The sequence below is a fragment of the Solanum pennellii genome, chromosome 7 (assembly GCF_001406875.1).
Source record: "Solanum pennellii chromosome 7, SPENNV200".
NCBI lineage: Eukaryota > Viridiplantae > Streptophyta > Magnoliopsida > Solanales > Solanaceae > Solanum > Solanum pennellii.
This window is the reverse complement of record NC_028643.1, coordinates 79,148,110-79,166,769: the sequence shown is the minus strand read 5'-3', so window position 1 is coordinate 79,166,769 and position 18,660 is coordinate 79,148,110. Positions and strand designations below refer to the sequence as shown.

Here is an 18,660-nt window from a genome sequence, read left to right as displayed (position 1 = left end):
ACCAAAAGCTGAAAATGTTAAAAATTCATCGCCAAATAAGAATCAAATTAAAATATAAAATGCAGAAGAGTATATTCTGCAACTTCCCCACAATTAATTTCCGATTCAGTTGTAGTAAGTATCAATTACACAAAATGGTCCTGGTTAAAGCGAGTACCAGACAAGTAACAGAGAAGAAAAACAGAGACACAAAGTCTCTAGCTGACCATTTTCGAACCACCTTAGCTTCAACCCTCAAGCTCTTAGCCCTCCTAAGAGCATCAACTTCCTTCAACAAATCAAATTCCATCCCTTTTCTCTTCAGCTCCTCCACACACTTCGCCAGTAATTTCCCATCCTCTTTCTCTCTTTCCAACAGTTTCTCTAAGTGACTCTCTGTATCCGTCTTGTACCTAACAGCCCAAATAATACCCATAGAACAGAGGAGAGAACAGATTGACGGGATCCATGAACGGTGGCAGAGCCCAGTTTTCGAAGCCCATTTGGAGGAAGCACTGAATAAAAGCATAAGGGAAATCGAATGGAACAGGAAGAAAATGCAGTAGAGCTGAGTGATTTCATTTCGGACGGAATCGATTTGGGTTTCTTTGGTAGCGATTCTGTTGAGGATGAGTTCTTCTTCTTTCAGCCATTGTTTGAGAAGCAACTTGTGAGTTGGGGTTTCTGCAATTTGGTGAAGTGGGTGTGAGGGCTTGGATTCCATGATTGAACTGTTGCTCTCCATTGGAGCTTTGGGATTTGGGGAGAGTGAATGAAGAGGAGCCCTCCTTTTTAACGGTCCTTTCGGATTTGAAATTATGTAACGGTCGATTTCGTCAAATGTGACCGACTCCCCTATATTTACAGATCTACCAAATCTTAGCTGGATCTGGATTCATTATTTTACTATATATATATATATATATATATATATATATATCTTTTTTTCTTTTCTTTTTTTGAGAAAGTAGGAAAAGGTACTAGAATTATTTATCATTATGATTTTTTTCCCCTAATTTCCTTTTGAGGTTTTTGAATAGTTTACAAGTTGAAGAAGCTAATTAACATTATTTGTTAAGTGGCAAAAATGCTTACTATGAATCATATTGATAAACATCTTCCACTATTGCTTATCTCGTACAATTGTATAGTTTTGTTTTTGATGTCCGAGGAGAATTATAATAGTATAAGATATTTAAGTGAGAAATATTTTTATCTTGTATATTTTTTCTTGTCATAAAAAAAAGATGTCTAAGCTAAAAATGACATCTATATGGCATAAAAAGATTTTTTGTGACTTTTTGGATGAGAATCAAAGTTAATTCTCTATTGCCGTTCTGTTTAACAAAGGATCAAAGGTTTCATGGTCACAAACACAAGACCATTTGCTCGAAAAAACTCTTGTAGAGTTTGATACTAGACAGAGTACCTTGATTAAATTACAAAAATTATATAATTTTTTCGTCTATTGATTAATCACATGAGTATGTATCTAATCACCAAATGGTTATGGACTTATTTATTCTGATAAAGTGATAAACTGAAATAATGTTACATATATTCAATTAATTGTGATATTGAGGTACAACTATAACACAAAATATCAATTATATATTCATTGTTTGGAGAACATTAATAATATAAGTACATTTTTTTCTCGATTAGAATATCAATATATGACTAATCACACATTATATTAATCTTACTTTTTATTTGAACAAATTTTGTTAAATAATAATATTTGACTTAGTTGAGTAATTTCGTACTTGTAAAAGTTGAAATAACCAAATATGTTATTATCGTGGTTGTTAGTTAATAGTCAAAATTAAATTGAATCATAAGCATTTTGTAAAAGGGTGGACTGACCCGTAACTTTGCTCCCTCTCATACACACAATTGCCGCTCCGCTATTTGCTTTGCCCTCGTCCATTTTCTTCCACCTCAATTCCCCTAATTTTTCAAATTCAAGTTACTGTTATTCGATTCAATTTCTTCGAATTAGGATACATACAAACATGGCCTCATCAGCTGCCATCAACAACATCGAAAGAGCTCACCAGATGTACAGGGAAGGTAGATATGCCCAAGCTCTGGGTTTTTATACCGATGCTCTTTCGTTGGCTAAAACAAACTCCCAAAAGATCGCTCTTCACAGTAATCGTGCTGCTTGTTTCCTCAAACTTCACGATTTCAAAAAGGTTACATCTTTATTTATTGAATTACATCAAACATTTGTTCAATTCGACCTCTCAAACTTTGAACTTGATGCTTTGACCTTTCTGATTTCGAATGGCTAGTTGATATATAGTGTTGTGACACCATCACAGTGGTAACAAATGGTTGCTCTTTTTGGAAAATAGCTGAAATTCAATCTTTTACTCAATTCAGAATGAATTATAAAGTTTTCTCTTTTCAGCAATAACATGGTTCAAATGAAGCAAAAAGGGTTATCCTTTTTCCTTTTTAAACTTAATGTTTACCCTACTTGCTTGGACTTTAAGTTCCAAATCAATAAATCAACTTTCTTTTTCTTGGATTGGATACCCCCATAGATAGCAATTCATTCAATCATCTTTTTTGGTTTTCTAGGTCCTTGATTTTCCTTGTTGGTTGGCTCTTTATATCTCAAAATACAAGGACTTGGATGAGTAGCTTAAGATCTTAACTGATTTGCGCATCATGAAGTGAATATTGTATTGGACTCTAGCAGAGGCGTAGCCAGGATTTTAGCGAAGGATGTTCGAACTTCGAAGAGGTAAATACAAAAAAATGAAAGAAGAAAAATCATGAAAGGGCACAATTTTTTTTAGTGAAGCTACATAATATTTAGCTAAGTCATAAAAGCACTTGTTAACTTAAAAGGAGAAGAAATAAATTCCTCTAGTGAAAGCATAATCCAAATAATTATTCAATCCTACTTGAAAATTTTTTATATCTTGAATCTTTTTAATCGATAAACTCATTAGAAATAATACTAAATATCTCTTCATTACATTAGGCACTAAGAAATTGCCTAAAACATTATCAAATTGTATTATAAGTGTCCACATCGGTGAGATGAGAAGAATTTGGACTCTTCATAAGGTTTTGGGCAATACTTTCGTCATGAGCTAGCATTTAGGGTTGAGTTGGGCCTAAGGTCTATTTAACGTGATAGCAGAGCTAGGCCCATTCCAATTTGTGGTTTACCGATGTTGGGCCCCCTTATAACTTGTCCATGCTCCAGGTGTCCAAATCTAAGTGTGAGGTGGGTGCCCTTATAACTTGTCCATGCTCCAGGTGTCCAAATCTAAGTGTGAGGTGGGTGTTGAATCCCACATCTGTGGGATGAGGAGAATTTAGCCTCTTTATATGGTCTTGAAAAGTTTTCCTTTTATGAGCTAGCTTTTGAGGTTGAGTTAGATCTCGAATAATGAAATAAAAGAGTATGTCTTGTGCTTAGTTTTGTGATGCCTATAAATAATACTCCACCCGTTTCAAATTATATGATATTTTTTGCTTTCCGAGTGTCAAGTTGACTAATCTTTGAAGCTAAGTTGGATTAAATCAACACTATGTTTGAACTCTATGAAAATTACTATAAGTTATGATATTTCTCATGTCAATATGATAAAAATAATACATTTTAAAATATTGGTGAAAATTTACATAGTTTGAATCTTGAATAACGAAAAGTATCACATAAACTGAAAGAGAGGGAGTAGCTTCTAATGAAAAATACTTCCCCTTTTTTTGATTGCAATAAAATATTTCTCATTGTCTTCTTGTAATAATAACACAAGAACCCGTTAAGAAGAATATTTAATATGAGAGTATATTTTCTCAGCACAAGCAGCAAGAGTTAGTGAACGACTCACCTTATTTGTTCTATTTTACTTTAAAAAAGATGTACACATATAATAGCTGTAGGAATCGAACCCGTGCCTCTTTAGAAAGTCAGACCAGCCTTGGCCGCTGAGCTATCACTCTTAGTTGTGTCAAGAGTGAATGATTGTATGTTAAAAATGATATTTCAGCTCTACAAACAGTGTTCAGCTGACCACCCTTCCAAGGCTGTAGCTCCACCAGTGGATGTTAGTAATTTATTTTCAATGACCGGGCTGTGTACATAATTGATAACTAGGTAATTGTGAAGTTTTATGTATCCAAGATTTGCTTGATACCCGAATACAGCCAAATTTTTTTGAATACCTTGTTCGTTAATTACTAAAACTAGCATATTGTGTTTCCCATTAGAAAATAGAAATATCTAAGTTAGCTCGAACAATTTCTTTTTATTTTAGGTTTCCCTTATCGATAATGTAGTAAGCATATGAGTGAGCAGAAGAAGTGATCACTCAGTCTCATTTTTAATAAACCGTTAAACTTGAAGCAGTTGTTGATGATGATCCTAATAATGGACAGTACTCATTCTCAAAAAAATGATCCTAATAACGGACAGTACTCCAACAGCGTTGAACTTGTCTCTTGTCAGATATTTATGGCCTTCTTTCTGAGCATATTTTATCAAAAAAAATGATGCCTGGTTGCTATAGTTTGTGTTACTGCAGTATACTGTGTGTTCCTCTTGTTATTGTTTGAAGAAGGATAAATTAGAGAAAGGAGGGAGGATTTATCTGTTCAGTGCTTTCTTTGAGCTTACTGATGGTTATTATCTCATGTTGCAGGCAGCAGATGAATGCACATTGGTGCTTGAACTTGATCAAAAACACACAGGCGCGCTGATGTTGCGCGCTCAAACCTTAGTCACCCTCAAGGAGTACCATTCAGCACTTTTTGATGTCAACAGGTTAATTGAATTGAATCCATCATCAGAAGTGTATCAAAACCTCCATGCCCGTCTGAAGACACAATTGGTAGTCATTCTGCCTTTCTCTTGGGTTTTCTTTTTATGTTTGTTTACTTTTTTCACCAACTCTCTCTCTACCCTTTGTGGCTCTATCTATGGCTTTGCTATAATGGGCCTATGTCTCTTTCTACTTACATTATGGTGCTGCTTGATGGAGTAAAGTTTTCATGTATATTTTTTTCAAGAAAACATTTGTATGCTACCATTAACTTAAATCAAAATGTCATAATTAAGCATTTGTATATCTTTGCTAATTCTTAGGGAAATCAACATCAACCAAATTAGGACAGACTTCTGGCATAAATTGGTCAAGCAAATGAATTGACTCTCATTATATTCTGATTTTCTTTCCTCCTTTGTAGTTGAGTCACCATATAGTCGAATTTATGTGATCATATAGAGTAGTGGTTTCATGATTCTTTATTTCTTGGCGAAAAGTGTTCAAAGTAAACGAGATTGTTTTCCTCGTCTATCTGACCCTTTTCATTGATGGTAATTTAGAGATGTTTCTTCTTTTGTTCAAGGAAAGTCCCTTGCTCCAATACCTGAAGATGAAGCAGAGCTTGAAGAAGATGATGATGATTGGGAAGAACAATGTACAAATAGAGAAACCACTGAAGTTGATGTAGGAGAAGACAAAAGAGATGTTTTGGAAGTAACCACAATAAAAGCTGAGTCTGGAAGTGTCAAACAGACAACTGAAGTCAGTGATGTTCCAAAAATGGAATCGTCTGAACAACCGTCGTCTAGCTGGGAAGCAATCCCACAGCCAAAAGGACATTCACGGCTTGACTATTCAAGATGGGATAGGGTTGAAGATGAGTCTAGTGAAGATGACGATGACGATGATGATGACAATGATTCTCAACCTCAGTATAGATTCCGTGTCAAAACTATTGGTGTACGAGCTGTTAAGTAAGATGAAGAAAGTATTTAATGCAAATTGCATGAATTGGGCCATACAATTCTTTGTTGTTTCATATGAAGAGTGCTGAAAGTCTATTGGGCTTCAAAATGACGCTAACTTTGTTTCATTCAGCATCACGTGGCTCATGTTGATAGAAACCTTATACTTGTGAGCATAGAAACAATGTACATTTTATATGAAGTGAGAGAACCACAATAACTGGGATATCCTCTGCCAGAGTGAGATGGTTCTGGCAGTGACTCTAGCTAGTGCTGTTTTCCATTCCGGAAAACTGGTGTCCAGGCTGCTGGCTGTACAATTTTCTGGTGTTGGTACATTGTAGATTTACGTCTTTGGATGCATAATTCTGTTGAATGAATGAATTGTGAGACCACCAACAGTGTGTTTCTCCGTTAAAATCAATGTGAAGAGGAACATACCTTTCTTCTTCTTTTGGGGATTGTGTTGTATCTTTTTACATTAGCAAAGCATATTTTGTTTTGGGAATCACACCTTTGGTTTCTAATCCCCTCTTCTTTTTTTTTTTGGGGGGGGGGATAGGGGAATAAAGTTCAAAAGTACGTTAATGAAACTAATTGTAACATTTGAAATTCAGGTTTGATTGCGACTTTACAGGCCTAAGTATCTATTTAGAGATAAAGTTCCAAGTACACCAACTTCTTGTTTAGACAAAGTTAATGATCGATAGCTCGTTTTAGTTACTAAATTCACAAGTGAAGTACATGCATACACATAGTAGAAATTACTTCTTTTTTTAAAAGATAAATACAAAGTCTAAGCTAACTGAATTTATGCGAATAGCTCCGCTCCTTTGTTCGTAAATTTAGCCAAAAGTCCGTATATATTTGTTTCCTAGTGTAATAGAAAGACATGGACTGGGCCCAAACAGAAAACCTTTGGAGGGAAACCCAATTAAAATTCAAACCCACCACAGCTAGATACATAGAACGATCCTTTTTGAAAAAAAAAAAATAAAAAATAAAAAATACAACATCGTCGTGCTTAGCTCTCACACACATTTCTCCATTTCCAAACCCCATTTTCTCTTCAATTTTCAGAAATTAGGGTTTGGAGATGTCGGACAACAGCATCATTGAAAGCAGTCGGAATGCCGGCCCGGATTTTTACCTTCCCGATGAAATACTTTCTGTTATTCCGACGGACCCATATGACCAATTGGACCTTGCCCGGAAGATCACCTCCATGGCAATCGCTTCTCGCGTTACAAGTCTGGAGTCTGACATGGACAGGCTCCGACAGAAGCTTAACGGAAAGGATCGCCTCATCCTCGACCTCGAGGATAAGGTCTCTCAGCTCGAAAACGCCTGTCAACAGGCCGAATTGCGATTGAACATCACTCTCCAAGATAATGTATTTCTGCAAAAATCACTACTTTTTCATTCCCTTAGCTTTTGCTTTTCATTTCCATTTAAAGTTTCTTTTTTTTTTCTTTTTGGGAATTAAAAGATGAAACTGTCGAAGGAGAGAGATAATCTGGCTTTTACTGCAAAGAAGCTTGGTCGTGACTTAGCGAAGGTTAATCCTTTTCTTCAATTATTATTATTTTTTTGACTTCTCGTGCTCAATTCTAGGGATACTCTCTCATGAATCATGATTTTCATTCATCTGTTTATGCTTTTAGCCTTTCTAAGGGTCTATTTTTTAGATTAACTTTTGAGGGTTACTTTCAATTGCTGATTTAGATGGTCAATTCACCAGCAAGGCTAGTGAAACAAATGTTCTTTTTCTTGTAATATTAAAAGTAACTCTTACTAGGCTAAAGTCTCTGGAAACTAGTTGTAGTATTACTTAAGCTGACCATCATAAAAAATCTTGAAGGGAAAAAAGCACCATTTTAAACATCTGTGGATATGTTTGGGATTGCAATGGAACAGAACGTTTGCTACTTGCTTAGTTGATTTGGAAAAATCATGCAGAACTAAATGCTTGACTACATGTCTCCCTTCACACATTTGGTCTAACATGTTCTTGGTCTCAATTTATAAACCTGAGATAATTTTTGGGGAGAGGAGGGGAAGGGGAGGCATCCATGCTTCATTTTTTTCTTGGGATGCTAATGAAGAACTTCAGCAGTTAAATTAATTTGCTCTTGTGTTATATGGAATACAAGCAAGTAAACTGCTTGCTAATAAGTTCATTTGAATGTTTAAAGTAGAGCTCATCTCATGATGATTTACTTTTCCTGGATGCCTGATGACAAAGTAAAAAATAAGCACACAGTTTGTGAGTTTACTGTTGGTGACATTTATAGTACACATGGAAGGGAAGAATCCTTTCCCTTTATTTCAGCTAAAATTGTTATTATACTTGCTAAATACTGCCAGCGAATGTGAATGTGTTAAAAAATTGAACAGCAGAGACTTATGTTTACTGCTTTATATGCTTTCGGTTCTTTCGCAGTGCTTATTTCCTGGTATTGGACAGTATTCTTGTCATCCCTCTTTGGAAAGAATATTGAAAGTGGAAATTTCATAGGCTAATCTGCTAATTTCATTTCAACTGCATAAACTTACTTCCTTTTTTGTTTAAACAGTTGGAGACCTTTAAAAGGCAATTGGTGCAGTCTTTGAGTGATGATGACTCATCTGTAAGTTTCATAATATTCATTTTTTGGCATTTTTTTAGAGTATTATTAGAAGGTCACCAGCACTTGCAAAAAGAAAATTTGGGTATAATCTGTAATATTATAAACAAGAATGAACGTGATTTCCATTTGACTTGTAGGACAGTATTGAGGCTCAATCTCTTCTTTTTAGAAGTTTTGTTTCCCTTCAAGAATTTTCTTCTTTTCTTTTATCGACTGTGATGATCTTTTCTTTTTAAACCATGGCAGCAAGCTGAAACTGTAGATATTGGCATTTATGATCAATCTGTTCATAAGTCATATCCTTTAAAAGGTAATTTCACCATTGACATTTTAAGTCCTTCGAATTTTGTTTGCTTTTTATGTTTCAGATATCATGTGACTTTAGCTGTTTCAAGCTATCGAGAGCTGATGTTGTGAGTTTGATTTTGATAATTCTATCTTGCAGAGGAGGTGAATAGCTACACAGTGCATCATTCTTTCAGTGGTTCTGTAGACGGAAGAGGAAGTAATGGTGACGGTATTTGACTTTACATGTTCTACATGATAATATTAGAATGTTGTGAAAGCTGTGTAATTATTATATCTTTTTTTTTTGGATCCAGCTTCAAAGCACGCTTTGCAAAGGTTTTCCAGCCCTTACATAACACCACTGCTTACTCCAAGTGACACACCAAAAATAGCTTCTGCTAGTGTATCCCCCAGACGATGTTCTGCTGCAGTATCTCCTCGGAGGACATCTGGCAGTACCTCTCCAACAATTCCTCAATTTCAACGCCGGACATCTGGCAGTACCTCTCCAACAATTCCTCAATTTCAACGCCGAGTTTCAATGTCATCATTCTATCCTTCGAGTCAACAGTCGAGTCAACAGTCCTCAGCAGCTAACTCTCCTCCAAGGGCACGGCCGAAACCAGGTTTCCAAGAGTTGTCTTTTTTCTTTCCAATTTCCTTGTATAAGCTTATACAAATGTTACTGCTGTAGATGTCATTACTGATTACACACATTGAGAGTCATTCTTTATATGAGATGCAAACTTGTGTTGACTCCAATATTTACATTATATACACAATTTTGCTCAAGTGTAAGAATGATTTTATACGTGTGTAACAAACATTCAACTACCTTTTCTAGCTGATATTGTTTCCTTTTGGACAAATTGTTTATTACTAATTAGTTCATGTATGTGAATTTTAAGCTCAAACTCCTCGAGCTGATGGGAAGGAGTTCTTCCGTCAAGCTAGGTATCTAAATCTTTGACTTTTGTTCTTTTTAATTTTTTCGAGTAAACGATCTTTCCTGATGACCAGCATGTGTTGATTCAGGAGTCGTCTGTCTTATGAGCAGTTCAGTGCGTTTCTAGCAAACATAAAGGAACTAAATGCTCAAAAGCAATCTCGTGAGGTGATGAATATAATCTTAGTTATTAGACTGTCCTATGATTACCTTGTATTTGCTTAATTCAATATCTAAATGCTTTTCTGCTTTTTCTTTTTGCACATCGTATTATTTTAGGAAACTTTGAAAAAAGCAGAAGAGATTTTTGGAACGGATAACAAGGATCTCTATCTATCATTCCAAGGGATGCTTAACCGTGGTGTTCGTTGACAGTACAAAAAGTCATCTTGGGTGTATATTCCCATCTTATGGTAGCTTAAACATTTAACATAAGTCTTGCTTAGTGATCTAAAGTTGACCAAAGGACTTGTGGAACTCTTGATCTATGTTCCAATTTGAGGTGCAGTATCGCTAAACATCAGCTCAGAAATCTTTTGAGGTGCAACTTTATAGATTTTCAAACAATTGAGATTGGTACAGATTGTGCTATTGCTAGCTGATGAGTCGATGATCTCATGTTTAAATTCTCATTAAATCATGGATGCATGCTGTGAATTGTTCCCTTCTTTTTCTCTTGTTTCAGTTTTGCATTTTCAATTTTACCGTCACGTGTAGCACATCTGAGAGGAGCGGGTGGTGCCAGCAGATGGCAGTTGAATCAACTCGTAAGTTGAATTTCCTTCTGTTGCTGCTCTCGCTCTTTCATTTGCACGTGTATGGGTATGTATATTTTCTTCTGCTTTACTGTCAGCAGCTTGAAATTTTCTTCTGTGGAGAAATGAGTATCTGCAGTATTGGCACTAGTAGTGTTATCATGCAGACATTAATATGTAAATTGAAGGGTATACTATTGATACTTAGCATCCATAACTAGGAAACGAAAACTCTGATGTTGTAGTTGTATCTGCTGTAAGAATCTAATACAACACACTATCAATTCATTGAATTGCAGGATCTCTGTACATATCTTAACTTCTATCGTTGATTGATACTTATCAATATTTTCTCCTCACTATACATAGTAAACACAAACTATTTGAAGTTAAAAATAATTCAATGCCAAGCTCAAGAGCAAGTAAGATGAAAAAATTAACATAGTTTGCATGTGGGCTGCAAAAGCAATTGATCCTACTTTTTGACAAGAGGATAATCATGCCCTGATAATAGCGTGCAAAGAATTGGAACATGTAGATTCTCAATATATATTTGTTGAACAAGAATACTGCTGTATGATTTTTGTTGATCGCTTAACCAAAAGAAAGGTGGTATCTTTTCTATGATCGATGTTAAATCAATGGATAACCCAATAGCTGCAGCGATCTTATAAAGACTAGAAGCTTTTTCCTTTTTCTTGTTCAAAGAATAAAAACATATCAATAAGGAAGTGATAGGATGCATTAATTTGACCCCATTAAGGTCTGAATTCTATAATGGAGATGAAGCTTTACATTGGGAAATAAAAGGAACGTGTAAAATCTGAGAGTAAAGAGCTCATTTTCTTTGATCTGAGATCATATGCTTAATTCTAGGATTAGAACCGAGGAGGAACAAAAACTAGTCAAATCAAATTCTTTAAGCTAAGATTGAATACGTGATTAATGAATTTACTGATAGAGCATATATATGGCTAGGCAATTTGGAGCAGAAAAACTGGTACAATTTTTCAACTTGTTCTTTCTTCCTAGTCTCTTTTTTCTTGTATAGTTAGTCCTTAAATCGTAGCACCTGATACTTTCACTTTAACTGCATGCTTTTTGCGGAAAATAGGCTGGTAAAGAGAGAAAACATAATTTCCTCTCTTGTGTTTTTATTTTGTTTTTCTCTTTTGGTATTGGGAACAGATTCTTTATATCCATTTTGATTCCTTTCTAAGATTACATACACATGTTATTGTTTCCCCCCTATAACTATTTGCCTACATTATATTGTTTTCATTTTACACTATGATTAATAAGATGAGTACATATCTTATGATTTTGTTTTCACTAGATTCAAATGATTATGATGTATAATAAAGTAATTCATGTAAGCATTTTTTAAATATCACTTGTTCGCCTAAATTGTTGCCTCATTTCACTCACCAGGATCAACAACCACATTGCTGTCAATCAGCCATATTTATATTTCAGTATGGCATATTCAGATTTAAACATATGTTTTTTAATATTCGGATTTGTATTAAAATTCGTCATCCGAGTAGAAAATAAAATAATACTGTAGACCAAAATGAAAAGAGAGGAGACATTTATATATATACATATATAAAAGAAAGAAGTTTGATGCAGCATGATAGGAGGTATATATTGTACGTTGATAAATCTTGATCTAGACCCATGTGTTAGATTCTAAGTCTATGGAGTAGGCACAAAATTATTAGTGCTAAACCTTTCAACAGCATCAGAATAGTAACAACATGACCCCCGCCCCTCCCCTCTCTTTTTCCTATTTCACCTTTCTCTTCTTTTTTTTCACTACGATTCCTTTCCAATATCATCATATGTATTTTTCACTAATAACACATTTGCACCGCCTCAGATTAAGATTTGAAATTTATAAATTTCTATAACTTAATTTATGATGATAATTGAATTTACACTTAGGTATTTTAATTGTTAAAAAATATTATTGAGTCCGCCCTGCATTTTCCCTTTATCAATTAACAAATTGATATACCTTAATGAAAGTTTTGCGTATATTAACACAAAAGCTTAAATGAGACGCTTCAAATTGAAACTATACCTTATAATGCTTCAAACAGGAAGATAATTGTACTGTTGGTAGCGTAAAATTGGAAATAGATAAAAATTTTGGTAGAGATATGATCACGAGCTACAAGAATATTTTTCTTTTTTTTCCCCATTGGTAAAAGGTTATATATATCCCCCCACTATTTGTATTAGTAGTAGTATTGCAATATATGTATTCCTATCAATGTCACAAGTAATTAAGATGTATTTGTGGATAATATTACATGGAACACTTTACACCATATATATAAACGAATCATGGACGTGAATACGTTTAAATTAGAAGCCGTATTAGAAGGTAATAGAAGTTATATTTATGCACACCTTTTTATTTCATTCAAAAGTTTATGACGATGGATATTTTAATTCATATAATTATGTTTCCATAAACTCACTCCGTTTATTTACCAGAGAACACACTTTGAAAATGTGCACGTATGATTTATATATGAAGCCAAACACATGGATATATCTTTTCTGATGAGTTTCAAGGTATGATCCTCTCATCTAAAATTTTAAACTACTAAAAACAACACACTTTTATTTACTTAATTATATTTTCAAATTTAAGGAAGTATATTGATCTTTTAATGTGTTTCCTCTAGCAAAGACTAATTATGATCATTTTTTTTTAACTTAGAAGCTTGACCAAAACAATTCACAAATCATAAACCAAAAATGGAAAAGTTTGGCTAACATAATTCATAAAACTAACACATATTACTCAGATATGTCAAGCTCAGACGTGGTATAATATTAATCAGGAATTAAAAAAATCGAAAAAGAAAAACTGAAAATTAGAAAAAAGTAAGAGACAATAGAAACATAGAGAATAGAGCTGGAGCAAGTTGCCAAAAAGCTTTACTATAGCTATAAATAGTTAAGAGCACAAAATCCATATCGACCATCGAAGCCAAAAATTGACTCATCCTATTAAAAACACCAAATTTCAATTTTAAAAAAAGAAATGGCTTTCACTCCTCATGATCATGAATACTATACTACTCAAGGTCTTTTCTCCAATGAATTCATCAATTCTTCTCTTGTTACTAGTAATCCTCTCCCACAAATATGCAATTCCCAAATAAGCCCTTATGAACATGAACAAGTAGTAATGAATATGAATTCACTAGATCATTATGTGCCACCCTCAATTTCAATGATGCCATGGTTCCCTGAGAGGCTAGGGGTTTCGGATATGACGGTGCCGGTACTACTACCTGCATCGTCTACTACTTATGCAGTCGAAAACAACAACAATAATAATAATAATAACGGATGCAACGGCCAACACCACGAGGGGTGTGAATCTTGGGATGAAACTACTGATCATGCTTTTGAATCCAACTTCTGGTCCTCTTGTCCTCTCGCGACCTCCAATAATTGGGTAACTTTGTTTCCTCAAATAATACAATCATCTTAAGTTATTAGAAAAAAATATACATCTTTTTATTACTAACTTATGTTTTCAGCAGGACTGAACTGATCTTCTATGAAACATTAGAAAGAACATATTTTATTTACTTTTAAACTAATATATATAAATAGTCAACATATTTTGTTATAAACTAGCTATGCTAGTGTAACATTTTGTGCACGAAAAGTTGAGAGAAAAAAACACGTCGGTAATGGATTGGAGAGTAGTATTTTTTTAGGCTCAAGATATATAATAACATGTATTAATGTTATTGACAGGGTTCTCAAAGGGAAACAAGTCCAAAAATCAAAGGAACGCCAACAATGAAGATTGGGAGGTACTCAGAAGAGGAGAGAAAGGACAGAATTCTTCGATACCTCAAGAAAAGAAATCAAAGGAATTTCAACAAAACTATAAAGGTATGTATATATATATACACATTTTTAATTGTTTTATATGTATATGTGATGATGAATTAATGTGTGCGTAAGTACAGTATGCTTGTCGCAAAACCCTAGCAGACAAACGTGTTCGAGTTCGTGGAAGATTTGCTAAGAATAATGAAGATCATCAACTCCTCATCAACGGCAATTTTGTTAATTATCACCAACACAAAGATGGTTGCTATGATCAAATCCAGGTTATTATTATAATTTCATTTCTCCTATTACCTATATATATATATAATTAATAATCTCTCTAAACCCTTTTCTTACACTAAATTCTGTAATTTGCAGATGAAACATGGTGATCATTATAATGAGGATAATTGGTTAGAAGAGGCAATCACAAATTTTATGTATATACCTTGTAGCTCCTATGACGGAAATTTCATAAGCTGATTTTACTACTTAAGTCTCTCTCTAATTATGTACTCCCATCCATTATTTATGAATGAATGAATGAATAGTTGAGGTCTACTTCCTTTAATTTGTCTTTCTCCTCAAAAACAATGATTGCATAAACAATATATTGACACATTGAAAATACCATACCAACCGGTTAATATAAATTTATCACAAATGCTACATCACACTTTTCCTTATGTATTGTCTTGTTATACTGAACTATCCTTTTTATGATCTAATTAACACAAACTATCAAAATGAATCTATATATGAACATGGCTCATAAGAGATAAAAAAAAAAAAAGAACTTATCCTTTTTCTTTATTACGTTCCTCACTCACTCAAACAGTGTTAATTAAAAGGAGTATATATAATTAGCTAATAAGAAGGTCGTCCAAGTATGTAAGCAGAAAATAGATGTGGACACACCATAGTTATTAATTTATAGGAAGTAGATATAATTGGCTACACGTCTTCCATCATCGAAATTAAAACTCAATATATAATTAAACAAGGGTTATTATTAGGGTAGGTATAGGTAATGAATTAAGAATACGTTAGATGTGATCCAAATAGTTAATAGTAGATTAAAAGGAGATAATAAAAAAAGGGGTTTGATTACCTTAAAGAATCAAAACAACAACTTTATTTTCAACGTTAGCATCGAATTCTGTATCCAGCGATTATTTGGAGTTACTTTAGTAAGGTACCGTTAGTAGCATCTTTTGGTACGTACTTATAACTAGAATGAAACATCATCATTATAACGTTGAATGTATTAAAAAGGTAAGAATTTAGATTATTTTTTTATTCCACTAGCTAGCTAGCTTCGACAATATAATAGGGGAATAATTCTTAATTATTTCTTTCAACATATTTATATTATACTATATATCTTAGGGCTGCTGATATATATGGTGCATGTTTTCTCCTTTATTCCTATGCATGCAATAGATTAGGAACCATTTCAATTTCAAGTGACAAACACAACTTCCCAATTTTTAAACTACTCAAGGATGGTTATTTATTACAGTAGAAGTGTATGTACAGTCATGATTGATCAGTCTTGTTTATGTCAAAAATGAGAATTGAATAATCAATCCAAAAGAATTTATTCTTTGATCGATCTCTTGATTTTACATTTGAAAATGATATAGACTCAATGAGAGGTCAATTAAATAAATCATATATAAGATACTAGGACATTTGAAAATGATATAAACTTAATGAGAGGTCAATTAAATAAATCATATATAAGATACTAGGACGATAAACAATAAAAATATATCTAGGCAGACCTAGCTAGGCCAAGAAGATGGGGATCACAAGTATGCCTTCTTCCAATCGTAAGAATGCACTTATGAAGTGACCCAAGTATGCCCCATTATCAATGAACTGTCCCAGTCACCACCTTCCAAGTCTTCAAACCCCACTCACTAATCATAAGTCCTTATTAATAATTGATAAAAATTACAAAGACAAAATTTTATCATAATTATTTTATCTTTGATCCTCTTCCTTGTGTTGTCAATATTAGACTTTTATTTTGATTACCTTTTTAGTGAATTTTGATTTATCATTCATGATTACAAAAGTAACCAAACGGTGTCCTTTGAAGTAAGGGAAGGTTATATATTATTAGTAACAAGCTAAGTTTGTTGGTGGGATCAAATCAAATAATCAATAGTTATAACATGATATATACTAGCTAATAACTGTGGATGAAAATGGGCAATCAACATCATATATTTGAGAAGAGATGGATATATTATCCCCCCTAAGATTTGTCGGTGATATATTTATATTATTAATTGTGACCAACACACATATATACAAGCTAAGGCTGGCAATAAGTTGACCCTCTCTTTCTTCATATATAATTTATATATATTCCAAATTGGGAAGGTGGGGACTCTTCTTCAAAAGCTACTTATAAATTAGCTTCTTCATCATCACAACTTTGACTATTCTATGTATACTACATTTCAGATAGATATGTGGTCACAAATTAGTTTTAATATTGAACATTAATCATATATAATTAATTAACTTCACATAAAATTTAAACTTTAATTAGTAGCTAATTAAATGACCCAAAAATGGCATCAATTATGACATTTAAAACAAGTTTTTGCTATTTCAGGCTGCTTTTTATTTTATTTTTCCTATATTTATTTAATGAAAATTTATAGGTCAAAACACCAGCCTAATTTTACAAGGTAACTTTTGCTCCATCCGACAAAATTAGTTGTGTAGTATTCAATTCACAAACTAGAGAACTTAAGACATAATTTTGTAGGTTTTTCTATCAACATAAAACTAAGTTATGCCTTGTAACCTGTAACCTGTAACTGTAAGATATAACTTGTAAGTTATGAACTCTTAAAACATTATGTTCTTAAATTGAACTTAATCAATATAAATTCTATAGAAACTAAATTACGTCTGACAAGACATAACTTGTTGGTTATATATATTACATCACATGTTCTACGAGACATAATTTGTGCATTATATATTAAATTTATGTTTTCAACATCATAAATTTTGTGAAAATTAAGTGATACGGTAACTTGTTTTGCCTTATAAAACATTACATGAGTTATATCATGATACTTTTACTTTGCTATTATTTTTTAAAAAAATCAAAAATATTATTATCGAATTTTTTGTCAGTTGAAGGACAAAAATTCATGCCCCATTTAAAAGTTAAATCGACTCATGGGCGGTATTATCATTGCCAAATTTTGTTGTGTACACTTTTGGGCTTTAGAGCAACCCAAGTACGTAACAACAATCATGGCTATGTATACCTAAGCAAAGTGATTGATAAAAATATTGTATAATTTACATATTTCATAGTATTATTAGTGAATTATATTAGCTTTTAATTTTTTTTTTCAAATTACAAGATTCCTTAAAATTTATAGATTTCATACACAATATTTATATCACTGAATTTTTTGGTACATTAACAGATGTCTGGATACAAAGGCGAGTTATGTATTCGAGAGGAAAATAATGTATCAGAGAGGGGATAAACATCTGGATACATATGGGAGAGATGTACTAAGAAGGGATAGAATCCAAAAAAACGGAAGAGAAATGTATCCAAGAGGGCAGGGATGTATCAGAAAGGAAAGATATGTATCCGATAGGAATATGAATGTATCATCCGGAGGGAAGTGATGTATTCAAGGAAAAAATTTAAATTGTTTTAAATGTTAGAAAATTTTAAAAATTATGATAAAATAAAATATGTATTAAGGTAATTTTGTCATAATTATTTTTGAGTAGCTGTTTAAGTTACCCAGTGGTCGCAAATTATTTAAAATTTAAATAACATTTTTTAAAAAAAATATTCACTTTTTTTTATGTATATATATATATATATATACAATCCATAAAATTTTGACTTAACGAATATAGCTTATTCGTATAGATTTTTCAGAGCAACTTTCACATATAACAAACATAAAATTCATATATATGCTATAGCAAAGTTTGCATAATTACGCTCCATAGCAAACATATATATGTATAATTCGCTATACATATACAGATGAAGCGAATTGTATAAAACGATAAAGAGAAAGAGACTTGGGCAGAGAATTGTATAAAACAAAATATATAATTATAAGTATATATGACGATTATATACAATTTGAATTAGTATAAAGGAAGAAAGGCAAAAGAGACTTATGCTGGAATATATAATTGAATCGAATTATATAAAATGAGAAAGAGAGAAAGACAAAAGAGACTTGGGCAGAGAAGTACTTTTATTGTATAATTACAAGTGTATAAAACGGGAGATATATGTATTTGCATGTGTATATACAATTTTCTCTCACTTTATACATTTAGAAATACAATTTATACAATATCATTGTATAAAGCGAAAGAGGGAGAGTGGCGAGCGAAAATATGAGGGAGAAAGGGATTGAC

The 18,660-nt window shown here is 32.9% G+C and overlaps 4 protein-coding genes across 5 annotated transcripts; 3 read left to right on the top strand and 1 right to left on the bottom strand.

Moving 5' to 3' along the window:
• Positions 1–24: 24 nt before the first annotated feature.
• On the bottom strand, positions 25–825 carry LOC107024045. Its single transcript, XM_015224925.2, has one exon. The coding sequence runs from the start codon at positions 722–724 to the stop codon at positions 122–124; it is 603 nt and encodes a 200-aa protein (XP_015080411.1). The 5' UTR covers positions 725–825; the 3' UTR covers positions 25–121.
• A 1,000-nt stretch (positions 826–1,825) lies between these two features.
• LOC107024044 (sperm-associated antigen 1) lies at positions 1,826–6,245 on the top strand. The gene is made up of 3 exons (XM_015224924.2): positions 1,826–2,177; positions 4,647–4,835; positions 5,358–6,245. Exons 1-3 carry the CDS (start codon positions 1,995–1,997, stop codon positions 5,745–5,747), a joined length of 762 nt encoding a protein of 253 aa, XP_015080410.1. The 5' UTR covers positions 1,826–1,994; the 3' UTR covers positions 5,748–6,245.
• A 465-nt stretch (positions 6,246–6,710) lies between these two features.
• Positions 6,711–10,654, top strand: LOC107024146 (uncharacterized protein At4g15545-like). 2 transcript variants are annotated; one of them, XM_015225055.2, is made up of 9 exons: positions 6,711–7,127; positions 7,224–7,292; positions 8,311–8,364; positions 8,611–8,674; positions 8,810–8,875; positions 8,967–9,278; positions 9,561–9,606; positions 9,688–9,766; positions 9,878–10,654. In XM_015225055.2, the coding sequence occupies exons 1-9, from the start codon at positions 6,831–6,833 to the stop codon at positions 9,968–9,970; spliced, it is 1,080 nt and encodes a 359-aa protein (XP_015080541.1). In that variant the 5' UTR covers positions 6,711–6,830; the 3' UTR covers positions 9,971–10,654. The 2 variants fall into 2 exon arrangements, with proteins under 2 accessions (XP_015080541.1, XP_015080540.1); XM_015225054.2 differs by having other exon boundaries at positions 6,714–7,127; positions 8,810–8,881.
• A 2,705-nt stretch (positions 10,655–13,359) lies between these two features.
• Positions 13,360–14,784, top strand: LOC107025515 (zinc finger protein CONSTANS-LIKE 1). Its single transcript, XM_015226303.2, has 4 exons — positions 13,360–13,834; positions 14,143–14,283; positions 14,361–14,504; positions 14,602–14,784. Exons 1-4 carry the CDS (start codon positions 13,415–13,417, stop codon positions 14,704–14,706), a joined length of 810 nt encoding a protein of 269 aa, XP_015081789.1. The 5' UTR covers positions 13,360–13,414; the 3' UTR covers positions 14,707–14,784.
• The last annotated feature ends 3,876 nt before the right edge of the window (positions 14,785–18,660 follow it).

Excerpts from the sequence above, each read along its gene's own strand:
- LOC107024045 (XM_015224925.2), bottom strand. The coding sequence starts at position 724 with ATGGAGAGCAACAGTTCAATCATGGAATCCAAGCCCTCACACCCACTT.
- LOC107024044 (XM_015224924.2), top strand. The coding sequence starts at position 1,995 with ATGGCCTCATCAGCTGCCATCAACAACATCGAAAGAGCTCACCAGATG. Across the intron at positions 2,178-4,646 it reads AACTTCACGATTTCAAAAAG|GCAGCAGATGAATGCACATT; the intron begins GTTACATCTTTA and ends CTCATGTTGCAG. Across the intron at positions 4,836-5,357 it reads CCCGTCTGAAGACACAATTG|TCCCTTGCTCCAATACCTGA; the intron begins GTAGTCATTCTG and ends GTTCAAGGAAAG.
- LOC107024146 (XM_015225054.2), top strand. The coding sequence starts at position 6,831 with ATGTCGGACAACAGCATCATTGAAAGCAGTCGGAATGCCGGCCCGGAT. Across the intron at positions 8,675-8,809 it reads TAAGTCATATCCTTTAAAAG|AGGAGGTGAATAGCTACACA; the intron begins GTAATTTCACCA and ends TCTATCTTGCAG. Across the intron at positions 8,882-8,966 it reads AAGAGGAAGTAATGGTGACG|CTTCAAAGCACGCTTTGCAA; the intron begins GTATTTGACTTT and ends TTTTGGATCCAG.
- LOC107025515 (XM_015226303.2), top strand. The coding sequence starts at position 13,415 with ATGGCTTTCACTCCTCATGATCATGAATACTATACTACTCAAGGTCTT. Across the intron at positions 13,835-14,142 it reads TCGCGACCTCCAATAATTGG|GGTTCTCAAAGGGAAACAAG; the intron begins GTAACTTTGTTT and ends TGTTATTGACAG. Across the intron at positions 14,284-14,360 it reads ATTTCAACAAAACTATAAAG|TATGCTTGTCGCAAAACCCT; the intron begins GTATGTATATAT and ends GCGTAAGTACAG.